This window comes from Myotis nattereri (assembly GCF_964212035.1).
Source record: "Myotis nattereri genome assembly, chromosome: 13".
Lineage (NCBI taxonomy): Eukaryota > Metazoa > Chordata > Mammalia > Chiroptera > Vespertilionidae > Myotis > Myotis nattereri.
The window spans coordinates 52,938,429-52,951,311 of NC_138088.1; the positions used below are offsets into that span (position 1 = coordinate 52,938,429).

General features: G+C 37.0%; 1 protein-coding gene across 1 annotated transcript in view; it reads left to right on the forward strand.

Annotated features, from left to right (window-relative positions):
• ATRNL1 (attractin like 1) overlaps positions 1-12,883 on the forward strand; it is a gene marked incomplete at both ends in the record, with an annotated part of 457,232 nt that overhangs the window by 67,468 nt on the left and 376,881 nt on the right. Inside the window, 2 exons of the mRNA XM_081105367.1 lie at positions 5,447-5,601; positions 12,234-12,318. Of these exons, the coding sequence (XP_080961493.1) occupies positions 5,447-5,601; positions 12,234-12,318 (240 nt within the window). The remainder of the gene's footprint in view (positions 1-5,446; positions 5,602-12,233; positions 12,319-12,883) is intronic.

The following is a 12,883-nucleotide window of genomic DNA, read 5'->3' on the forward strand; positions in this document are numbered from 1 at the left end:
ATATTTATTTCTATAGCTTTACCTTTTAAGGTAATTTTGAGCCATGTAGTACTTATTTTTTTCATAGTGGTCTTTTATAAACTGGGAAATATTGCATATGGACAACAGGCTATATGAAAGCATACATGTATAGTTTCAGAACAATAATGAAGTAAACACCCCACCTACCCAAGCCAAGAAAGAGGACATTACAATATCCAGGAAGCCCTCATGTACCTCCATGTTGGCTCTCCCTTCATTATCCCCCAAAGAGGTAACCATATTCCTATTGTATTCATTATTTCATTGCTTTTCTTTATAGGTTTTTTACCCTTCTGTGTATTTGCAAACACATCGTTAGCTTGTCAGTTTTGGAGTTTTGCATGTATTGTTTAACATTGCATGCTTTTCTTAGGGAGCTGTTTAAACATCAACTTTATCTTTTGAAAATATATTTTAATAAGGAGAGGCAGACAAAATGGAAATAAGTAAAATGTATCTTAAATGATAATAAATACTATGGAGAAAGAAGAAAGCATGGAAAGAGGATAGGGGTTTTTAGGTTGTTACATTTAAATAGGGTGGTACGAGAAGACATCACTGAGAACACATATGGGTAAAGACATGAAGGAGATGAGAGGATGAGCCAGGCGGACACCGGAGGGACAGGGGTTCTGGGCAGAGAGGAAGCTAGGGAAAAGCCATGGTTTAGATGGGACTACGCTTATCCTTTGGAATAGCCAGGGGGCCAGTACTGCTGGGTTAAAGGGTCTTAGAGTGGATTGGGTGAAATGGGAGAAAATGACCCAAGAGTGGGAATGGGGAACCCTGTCTTCCAGAGTCCTAGGGGTTATGATAGAGATTGTGACTTTTACTCTGATATGGGAAGCCAGTGGAGGGCTTTGAGTAGAGATGCGAAATGCTCTGACTTAGGTCTTTACAGGATCACTTTGGCTGCTGTGCTGTGATTATGATACAAGAGCAGAAGCAAGAGGACCATTTTGGAGACTATTGCAATAATTGAAGAAACAGATGATAGTGTCTGGGACCAGGGAGGCAATGTGCAGGTGATGAGAATTGGTTGGATTCTCAATATATTCTCACGGCAGAGCCCACAGATTGCATAGACTAAGGGATTGGGAATCGAGTGGAAGAGGGAGAGGAGCGAGAGTGGAATCAGGCCTTGGAAGACCTGAAAGCATGGCGTCGGCGTTAATGGAGATGAAGAATTTTGTCGCAGGAGTCGGTTTGGTGTGAAGGAAGATTTGGAAGCTCGGTTTTAGGTTTATTTAATTTGAGCTACATGTTACACATCCTAGTGGACATGCACACTAGGTGGCTGGATGTAGGCGTTTGGGCATCTGGATACTACCTTTCTGCTCGGAGAGAGAAGGATGAACAATCAGAAAAAGAGACAGAATAAGCAGTTAGTGAGTTAGCCTGAAACCAGGAAAGCGTGTCCTACAAGCCAGGAGTGGGTTTCAAAGGAGAGAAAGCTTGTCAGGAGCTGCTGAAAGGCAAGGTGATGTGAGGATTAAGAAAGGCTCACAGAACCTGGCAAACTGGTGTTTTGCTGACCTCGATGGGAGAAGTTCCTGTGGAGTGGTAGGGTGACATTCTGATTGTCCTGAGTCTGGTCAGGATGGGAGAAGAGGAATTGGAGAAAAGTATTGACAACTTTTCTGAGGAGCTTAGTTAGAAGGGAAGGAGAGAAATAGGGTAAAAGAGGGTCAGGTAGGTGAGGACAAGAGAGGTTTTTTTTTTTCAATATTGGAGAAATAATTTGTTGGCTGTTAGGAAAGATCAAGATGATGTTAAAAATACTGGTGCAAGAAAGGGAAGAACTTTCTAGCAGGATGTACTTGAGAAAACAAGTAGCAGTGGGACTAGTGGACACAGGCTGGCCTCTAGGAGCCTAGACAGTTTATTCGTAGGATTAGGAGGGCAGGTAGGTTATATGAATGCAGTTGCAGATAAGTGGGTAGATGGATGAGAGTTTGTGGAAGTTTTGATTTTTTTTTTTTTTTATTCTTAGTGAAAGAGGAAGTGGGATTATCAGTTGAGAGCGAGAATGGGTGATATTTATTAGAAGACTGAGGTTGGATGGGAGAAGACAAAGTCCAGAATGGTCATTTAGGAGGGAGGAAGGGTGAATGGGTTAGGGAAGAATGATAGGGTTGCTGGCAGAATTGTCCTGTGTGAGATACCCTTACTGTGGGAACATAGCACCTTCAAAAATTCTCGATTCCCCTGTGGGTGGATATTTGGGCTGTGCCGGTTTTTGCTATCATGAATAATTCTAGTGTACATGTTCTTATTTAGTCTTGTTTCATATACGTACAAGTTATTGAATATTTTTGCGGGCTTATTTGATCATTTGTTTTTGTTGATTTGAGTTACTGTGTGGCATCATTTCCTTACGTTAACAGAGCTTTACTTCCATCCCGGACTCCCTTTGTGCTCATTGTCAAAAACAGGGTGGGCAAAAGTAGGTTTATAGTTGTTTATATGGAAAAAGACATGCAGGTTATGATGATTACGATAGCTTTATTGACTCAAAAGAGCATCATCACATCTCGAAGCTTACCTTTGCCCACTCCTGGTGTATTATATTTCTATATGTTTCAAGCTCAACAGACCAATTATATATGTACTGGTTTGTCACAACTGCTCTTCACATTTATTAGGAAAAGAACTGTGCATCCTCCTTTGTTTTCTAATTACATAATTGCCTTTGCCAGCGCTCTGCATTGGAATAAGTGATCGAAGACTGAAGAACTAACTTCCCTTAGTGTCTTGTCGGCAGACATTGCCTTTAAGCTTGTGAATGTATTTGTAACATAATTCTGATATTTATAATAGCTGCCTTGATGTCTTCTTTTGCTCATCTGACATCTGGGCCCTCTCAAAGGCATTTCTGTTCTCTTTCTCCCTCCATATGGGTCTCACTTTCCTTCTTTGCTGCGTGTAATAGATTACCCTGAAAACTAGACATTTTAGATAATAGGGTGTAGCAACTCTAGATCCTGATTCTGTGACTCCCCCACTCCCTGGGGCTGTTGTAATTTTATTTGTGTAGTGACCTGGCTGGACTCTTTTAGCAAAGTCTCTTTCCTCCTCGAAATGCACCATCCAGTGATGTTGCTCCTGGGAGGAGGCAAGCTGGGGGCGATGCCCACAGGCCCCCTGGGATGGCAGTAATTTCAGCAGGGCTCCCTGACTTCCCCCCTGACTTCCCCGTTTAGCTCTGTCTCTGCTTGTGCCACATCACCGGACAGCCTCCACTGATTCCTCACTGATTGCTCTCTTAGTTTCAACCAGCGGTTCTCAACCTGTGGGTCGCGACCCCTTTGGCGGTCGAAGGACCCTTTCACAGGGGGCGCCTAAGACCATCCTGCATATCAGATATTTACATTACGATTCATCACAGTAGCAACATGATAGTTATGAAGTAGCAACGAAAATAATTTTATGGTTGGGTCACAACATGAGGAACTGTATTTAAAGGGCCAGAAGGTTGAGAACCACTGGAACTTTCAACAATGCTTTGGGGCATAAATTGTTCCACAGTCCATTTGGTTTCAATTTCAGTCCCTGTTGGGCTCTTATTAGCTGTCCTCATCTTCCTCTCTCCATCCCCCCTCCTTCAGGTAAAGTTTTACTTGGTCTTTGAGCTATGGTTCTCATGGAGCTAGCAGCCATCTCTTTAATTGCTACCCAGGAAAACCTCCCTGGTTTTTGACCGTTCCCTTAACTTTCCCACCCTCTCTGTTCCATATCAAGTCAGTTCTCTTGGAAGAGCTCTGTGCCAGTTTGTGGAATTTTAGGTGGGATTAGTAACCTGTTCCCGTTGGTGTGACACCACTGCTCTTTGTGCGGGGCACTGGGTGGGGGTGGTAGCCTTTGCTCTTCTCAGCTGGCCTCTTTGGCAAGGACCTCTCCCCAGAAGGTGAGGAGGGTGAAGACTGCGCGGCCCTGGTGTTCTTAGCCTGCTGGGCCTGGTGTTTAGCTGCCACCCTTTGAGTTAGAGGATGAGCACTCAGACCTCTCATGCTTCCTCCTTGAGTAGAACTGCCACCCAGAGTTGCGGACATGAGAAGCATTGCCATCTCCTTTCCTGTTAGATCCAGTGGCCTGGACTAGGAGCTGAGGGTGGAGGGGTTCTCTGTTCTTCGCTCTCATGCTTGCTTGGGGGGGAACTGGTCTGTGCTGGGGGGGTGTGGGGGAGGGAGGGTGGGAGCAGGCAATGGGTTAGAAATAATGGTCTGTTGTTCTTATTAAAATTTAGTAGGTATTCTTGAGTAAATATTTATGGTTGCTCTTAGTAAAAATGTTTGGACCCTTAGTGGTTTTTTTTTAATCTTTTTGATGAATTATAGTTCTTTCCTAGGGGAGAATGTTTGTTGAACTCCTTATATTGCCATGCTGGAAGTCTGCTCCATATTTTTTAACCATTAATTGGTATTATAGCCCATGGTTTTTGATATACTGTATATACCTTGCTAACTAGATTATACGTACTGTTTACATTCTGACTTTTTTGTACCAGGGATTTATTTAGGGCATTTATGAAGCATTGATTCATATCCTCATGTACCTTTATTATATATCAGCTCATTCAGGTGAAATATGATGGTGAGAATATATTGGTAGCATTTTTTCTCAGTTGTACTTTAATTAAAGAAAATAACATTTATATTATTTGTAATGATTCTCAAAAATCATTGTGATTTTCAGTTATACACAACATATGAATGTAGCTCAAAAACAGTCTTGAGCAACAGAATATACATATGAATACAAAATATATGATTCCATTTTGTAAAGTACAAAGATAGCAGTGCGAATCTTTGCTACATCAGAACAGTGGATATATATATATATATATATATATATATAATGTAAATCTGAGCGCTGGTTACTCAGTTATGTTCATCCTGTGAGAATTCATTCAACTTTAGGCTTATGATAGATCTCCTTTTCTGTATGTTATATTATACTTAAGAAGTTAAAGGTGTGTATGGGATCCATATGAGTTATGTAGTTTTAACAATATAGTTTAGAGTAAAGTTATTATATTTAATTTTTTATTTGGTATTTAAAACTGACGATATTGGTCCTCTAGTTTTAAGAATACTTGTTTCCTACTTTTATAAATGAAAACAAAACTAAAAATATAAATTATTATAAAATCATTAGTCATTATGTTTAATACTGTGCTTCGTCAAAGCATCTTAAGGTTCTATGAATCTGGAAATATCTTTCTAAAAATATGAAATTTAGAGGCCGTTTATATATTTTTAAATACTAAGTTTAGAGGACACATTTATTAAAAATTGAGCATGTTATTTCACACTTCCAAGGAAAATTCTATATGTAAATTAGATCCTTTATATAATATATATATATATAAAATTAGGGAGGTCTTTTTATCTTTTGTAATACATTTTTAAATTTTATCCTGTAGGACTATATTGAAAGAAAGTGGGTTTGCCAGATACCTTCATTCAGCTGTTCTTATCAATGGAGCTATGCTTATTTTTGGAGGAAATACCCATAATGACACTTCCTTGAGTAACGGTGCAAAATGTTTTTCTGCCGATTTCCTGGCATATGACATAGGTATGTATCTGTTAGGATTGTATAAAGTAGGAAATATCAGAATTTTTTCATTTGGGATTCTTAAATACATTACTTGACAGCATGTGTATATGCCATTTTAGGGAGATAAATTCAGTGACACCATGAGTGGAATTCTCTCTAAATCCAGCATAGTAGGAGTATAAAGCCAGGAGAATAGTTGGACGGGGGTGAATCAGTGGTGGAGACAGGGGAATTGAGAAGTCTGGTTTGAATGTCTTTGTTGAAGGCTCTTCTCTATCATATTACTACATGAGCACTGTATCAGTCTATTTTGTTTGACTGTTACCATTAGTTTTGATAAAGGGTAGATATAGAGCACTATCAAATTAAGTTATAAATAGTAGTAAAGCAAGCATTTTAGATATAGTGGGGATAAGTAAAGATGCATTTAAACTAAACTCAAAAGATATATGTACTTGGTATAGAAAGCTGATAGAATTAGAGAAAGGAATATAGAGATAGTGGAGCTAAAGAAATATGATTTTGGACAAAATGGAAACAGAACTAGGAATGGAAGTAATGGACTAATCTTTTGCAGAGAATCAAAATACAGTGCATTAATACAATTTATTTAATTTTAATTCTGCTATCTCTAGTCCTACCAATTTCTGAATATTAAATGAATATATTTATTGAAAGACTAAATTAAGCTATGCAGTAGACTATTGTAGTGAAAACATATTTTCTTTGTATATCATATTTTAGATAAAACCTAGCTGATATTTAAAATATAGTTAGTAATGTTTTAGAGCACATTTCATTGATGGTGTAAAGTAATATACCAATTTTAAGCTGTTAAGAATCATTTTGATAAGTAAAAATAAAAGAGACCAAAGAATAACACATTCAATAGATGTAAGAAGTATACTTTTGCTTTTAAACACCATAAAGGCACATAATCTACTTTGGAAAATTATTTTAAGTGGTAGCATATAAAGGAAATTAAGACTCTTAATAAACACTATGATTTTAAACTATTATAAGTTTGTTTGGAAGAAAGTAATTCCTAATAATAAAGTTAAGTATGCATTTTAACTCTAAGCTGAGTGTCGTCTGTGAGTAATCTTTATAAAGAATGTGTCTTCAGGATTTTTAGATCCTAAATAATTAAATATTTACTTTTTTGAAATAATAATTTGAAGTGATGATTCATGATGGAAACGGGATTGTCTCGGCCTTTAGAAGGCTTATAAATCAGCCTGGGATCCAAAAAAGCAGAGCAGGTGAAGTACTGAAGGAGGCCGGCTTGTGAGCTTTCACTGCTGGCTGGGGCTGTCGACATACTGCTTTGCCTGTGGCGATGAGACAGTAAGCTTAGTTCTCTGGGGGTAGATGAAAGTTTTGTTTGCTTTTCTTATAAGAAAAAAAAAAACAACCAGGAAAAGTGTAGAATTTTATTGTTATTAAAAATCTGTAAAATGAGATTTTGAACTTTAATTTTTGCAGAAGATTCTAGAAACTTCCACTCACTTTCTGTACTTTAATGAAAAAATTATTAAGCTCTTTTTGTAGTCCACGTATTGGGAGTTTATTTTAATTCCTTCCATAGTGTTTGTGGTTATTGTATTCTAGGCTTTATGTATGAAAAAAACTTGCTGAGGTGGGAAAACATTGAGGTGTTAGTTTCAGAGATGGAGAGAGGGAGAGAAGGAGAAGGAGAAAGGGCGGGAGGGGGCGGGGAGAGAGAGAAAGGGAGAGAGAGAGAGGGAGATCAGATTATCTGTATTCTAATCACTCTTTACTAAGTGTCTTCTGAGAGCTAGGCACTATGCTAAGGGTTAGGGCTTTATATGCTAATATCTGTAACCTCTCTAATAATGAGGTGTTAAACTTATTTCCAGAATATTAAGCTGAAGAGAGTGAAAGGCAATTAATTGCCCAAGCTATGTGGATAGTAAGCAGCGGATCTAGCTTTTGTAACGACTGAAACTTGTGCTAGTCTCTTCACTTGAATATACTGTGTTGTTTGGTTGGGTCCAAAGTATGTTCTTAATTTTGGTAACAAATTATCAGGCACATTATGTTTAATGATGTCTCTTAATACTGTGGAAAGATAGAATCAAATATCAGTTTCATTTTTCAAGCAAATGTTCAGATTAAAGGAAGAATAACATATTTTAAATAGCATTATAATTTAACATAGGATTTTTTTTTTTTGCCCTGTGCTAACACTAACAACAAAAACATAACACAAGCATACAATTCAACATAGGATAAATATTTTTATTTGATCTCATTGGATTATGTCTGTTGAATTCCCAGTAAATTTCCCCCCTAAAATCTGTATTTATTCTTCTTAGTTTTGTAGCATCGGATGTTGGGATATTTTCCTGGGAAAAGTTTTTCAGATTTCAGGATATGCCTTCTAAAGTAATTTGTTTTCCTTATGCAGTATATTTTGTGGAAATAAAATACAGTCATTGCATAATGAACCCATAAACTAAATCTGTTTTGAAAAGAAAGAAAAGGCCGTCTTGCTAATTTTTCTCTGTGGTCCAGTGCCCTAGGACTTCTATGGCATATTTACCTGGAATGCACCTGAACACTTAAGCTGATTGCCGTGTGTTATATCATGTTTAAACAAATAGGAATATTTGTGCTCATACTAATTTTTCATTGCTGTAAAATGTACTATTTCAACCTTACTGCCACAGTAAATTTTAAATAGTGAATAGTGTTAATCTTTGAGGATAACCTTGCCCTCATAGTTCTCATTACATTATACGTGCTAGATGGAGAAGCACATGGTGGTTTTCAAACATGCCTGTATCTTGGCATCTCATTTGAAGGTTGTAGCGGGAAAAAGCTATATAATTTGATTCTCTTACGTTAGACACTGGACAGCTACATTTTAAAAAGTGACCAGAGTGCAGCTGCTAAGGGCCACGGCTGGTGAGCAAAACTGGATGGATTATAACACACACCACGATGTACTACTTAATCTTCTAGTTTGTGAATCTAGCTTGAAGTCAGATTTTAAATCTGAAAACTTTAAAATGTTTGTTATTGTTAGTGGTATTATTATTGCACTTGGTTGAAGACTAAATGATCTTCCTGGTAAAGATAACCTTCTGGTACATAATGAGGCTAAAGGTGCAATGGGAAAAACATACCCGCTGAGTTGGTCATTAGACATATTTATAGTTTGCAACCAGTTGGCTGTGGAGAGTAAATATTGTCATAAAAGTTAGTTTGCTAGGGTCAGTGGGTCAAAAGGAATCGGAAAGTTTGTTTTCACACCTCCTGAGTGTCACTTAGGTGATTTGATGGAAGATTTTAACAGTTTACAAGTGAGAGAGTTTCATTGAATGGAAACACTTTAAAATATAAGTGAATTTTGAGACAATGTTTTAAAAGTATAATAAATGATGACCAAATAGGATTTATTCTAGGAATTTAAGCATGATTCAATATAATTGATTACATTAAGACTTGTTTATTGAAGTCAACAGGAAATAGCATTGTATGTTAAAACCCTGTAAAATCATTTCAATTATTATTGAAAGTCAAACAGTGATGCCCACTTTGCCTAGCAGAGAGTAAAAATTCCATAACTGTTTATTGAATGAGTGCCGGGAGACAAAACTCAGAGAGACACTCTGAGAACACGATAATTAGAGTTTAGAATACTTGGCAAGGCTTGACCTACTGGGGAAAAACCCAGTGAATCACCATCATTAAAGGGCTGGTGGAAAAGATTTTAGGCAACATCCAGAAATTTGGTTTTTATTACAAAGGTATTCAAATGGTTAATAGATTTTCTCTACATCCATCTACTTTTGAGTCTTGTACACACAACCTTTGGTTATTTTTAGCATATTTCAAGTATGCAACTAAGATTGACTTATGAACTTGTATTAAAATGTGTCCTTAAAGCATTACAGAAGTATATTTTCATGAAAAACTATGAGTCTTTGTAGAAAAGTTTGCCAATGAATGTGCATTTTCCACTTGTACTGTTTATGCATAATGATGAAATAAACCAGTATCTAAATTCCAGTGCCAGTTCTTAATGCAATGATGTGGCCCCTCATAGGTCAGTAGTTTGACAGCACAACATTCTGATTTCAGAAATTAGAGTTTGCGAAAATAGTAATTCTAATTTTTGGATTTTGTAAGTATTGAGTGTACAGTCTGTAAATTAATATTAGCACCTGGTAGCACATGTTTTAAAAATAATCTGTATTCCAGAGTGTATATTATACTTTGTTCTTTATCCTGTGTGGCTTTTCTGTGGTTGTGGAATGGTATTCCTGTCAGTTTCCATGATGTCAATAACTGTGTGGATTTTGCTTTAATTTGTCCAGCCTTGAACTCTTTATGAGGTGATAATGACCTGTGTGCTCTGGAAACATATTTTCGCCTTGGAAAAAAACGTAATTATAGGTTGTAGTCAGATTAATAATGTAAGAGACTTTCAAATGTAAGAATGGGAATAGACTGCATGTAAACAACATATTAATTTAATATTGAGCTTTAAGGCGTTTGATAACTTCCACATCTTACAGGAAAACCAATTTAAGTTTTATAGAGACTCCTGATCAAGAATGTGAAAACTCAGCAGCAGAATTTATCTTGCCCATCATTGTGTTCCGTAGTTATTGAAAAGGCTGGAAGGGATAAGGGAAAGTCGGTTCGAAACAACTGCTCTACCTTTTCCCTCCCCATTGTGTTGAGAATTTCTGGCAGGAGGGCAAATACCAGCAAGCATGAAATACTGTGTCTATGGATGCAAAAACTGCTTCCCTCAACTAGCTTTTCATAAGCTTAAAAGTTAAATTCTTTTCTTCCCAGACAATTTTATGAGTGAAAACCAGTTGCCAGCTATTTTAAGAAGCTGTAAAGGAAAATGTGCATTGATTGTATTGTGTCAGTCAGAATGGGTTAGGTTACACCGTGGCAGTGAAGCACCCTGTCACCTTTGGGGTTCTCTGGAAAGCAAACCGTGGGACAGAGTTTGGTGTTTAGGCTACTGATTAGGTCCTGTGGGGAAGGGGAAGGGGAAGAAGAAGCTGGATTGGGCAGAGGGAAAGATCAAGTCCACCTAACAGTCTCGGTGCCCATCAGAGTTGTTGCTCACGGGATGAAATAAGCCTTGATCTGTCATTGTGTGAAGGTGTGAGGGTCACTCCCAGGAGCATAGGGCTGTGGGTTATGAAATTCTCCAGAGCTAAGCAATGTCTGCAAGTGCTGGTAGCTGGATGATGGCGGTGATAGTGATCCTAGCAAAGGGGCAACACGCATTCCCTGAAGATGTATTTAGTCAGCACATCTCCATATTCAACATAATTCATTCTTGGAGCCACTCAGTCTACTTCTTCAAATACATTTGTTGTAAGCTCAATGGAAACACCTAGATCATTGCTCTGTCTTCTGCAGCTGGGCTCAGGGCTGGCAACTGATACTCCTCATGTCCCCCCTCCATTATTTGTTCTACATATCCCTTACGTCAGCTAGAACTTCTTTTGGCCATGGAAAGATGCTCAACATCCCTAATCATTAGGGAAATGCAAACCGAACCCACAATGCAAGGGTTCCCATTTCTCCACATCCTTACCAACACTTATTTTCTGTTTCTATGTTATCAAGAAACAGAAAATAAGTGTTGGTAAGGATGTGGAGAAATGGGAGCCCTTGTGCACTGCTGTTTGGAATGCAAAATGATATAGCCACTTGAAAGAGTATGGAGGCTCCTTAAGATGTTAAACATAGAATTACCATGTGATCCAGGAATTCCACTAAGGCTAAGACTGTTGTCAAAGAGTTTACCACCTTTATTTTTTTGGCGGAGTTCTATAGTTTTGGGTCTTTCATTTCTGTAAATGGTGTGAGAATTGGGTCCAATTTCATTCTTATGAATGTTAGCTTTCCAGTTTTCTCAACACCTTTTATTGAAGAGACGGTCTTTTCTCCAATCATATATTCTTGCCTCTTTTATTGTAGATTAATTGACCATATAAGCGTGGGCTTATTTTAGGGTTCTGTCTTCTGTTTCATTGACTTGTGTGCCTGTATTTGTGCCAGTGCGATGCCATTTTGATTGCTGTAACTTTGTAAAATAATTTGAACTCAGGGAGCATGATACCTTCAGCTTTCTTCTACATTTGCCAGATTGCTTTGGCAATTTGAGGTCTTTTGTGGTTCCATACTAAATATTTCATTTTGATGATTCTGTTTTTAGATATTCTTTCCCTGAATATTATATATTTTAAGTTTGTATGCATGTATGTAGAGTTTGATTTAGTGATTTAACTTTCTATTAGGTTTGCCCAGTATTGACATTCATGCATTATTTTACTATATGAACTTTGGTTTATTTGGTAAAAATATGTCATTAAAATTGTTTTCCAATATGAAATATATACCCAGTTTCTTACCTTTCATTTTATTGTCATATATTAATTTATTTGTGGGAATTATAGATATGTCATTTTTATTTAAGGAATAATGCTAATTTAATAACAATGCTAAATTATAGGTCATGGAAAATTAATGAGAGGCATCCTAACTTTAGGTATTATATCATTAATTTGGCCAGTGATTGTTATATAGTATTTGTCTTTATTTTTTATTTCATTTTCCTTTTGTTTTTCTGATCTCTTTTATTCTAGCTTGTGATGAATGGAAAATATTACCGAAACCAAATCTTCATAGAGATGTTAACAGATTTGGACACTCTGCAGTTGTCATTAATGGGTAAAAGAAATACATTTATCAGTTATACTATCCCATATTCTGTTATTCTTTTAAAAAATATCATTTGTACTTAATGGCTTTGGATTTTATGTATCCCTACTGTACCGTGGAGTACCTTTTGGATCATTAACCATATCCTCCATTCCCTTTTGTTTAAATATATTTAAGGAGTAGGGGAGTTGTTAAAGGAAAGGTGCTGAGACAAAACTTCAGATACTTAGAAAAGAGTCATCTTTCCTTTTTTCCCTTTTCCAGAGATCAGATAATGAATGACCTCCTTAAAAAAGATCAAACTGAATTGATAGAAAGGCTAGCCCCATATTTCTGTAGAAGAGAGCAAGGATCTTGAGAAGAATTCATTTTAGTTCTGTCATTATTTAATGCATGATTTTTGACATGTCTCTTAACCTCTCTGGACTTTAATATTCTTAAGTCCACTGGGAATTTGGAGTGGATGATCATTAAGCTACCTTCCTCCTATAAGTTAGTATGATTTTTCTATTTCTGTAGCAAAAATTTGGTAATATGGACACAAGTGACAGTAAAAATATGCTAGCTCATTCAT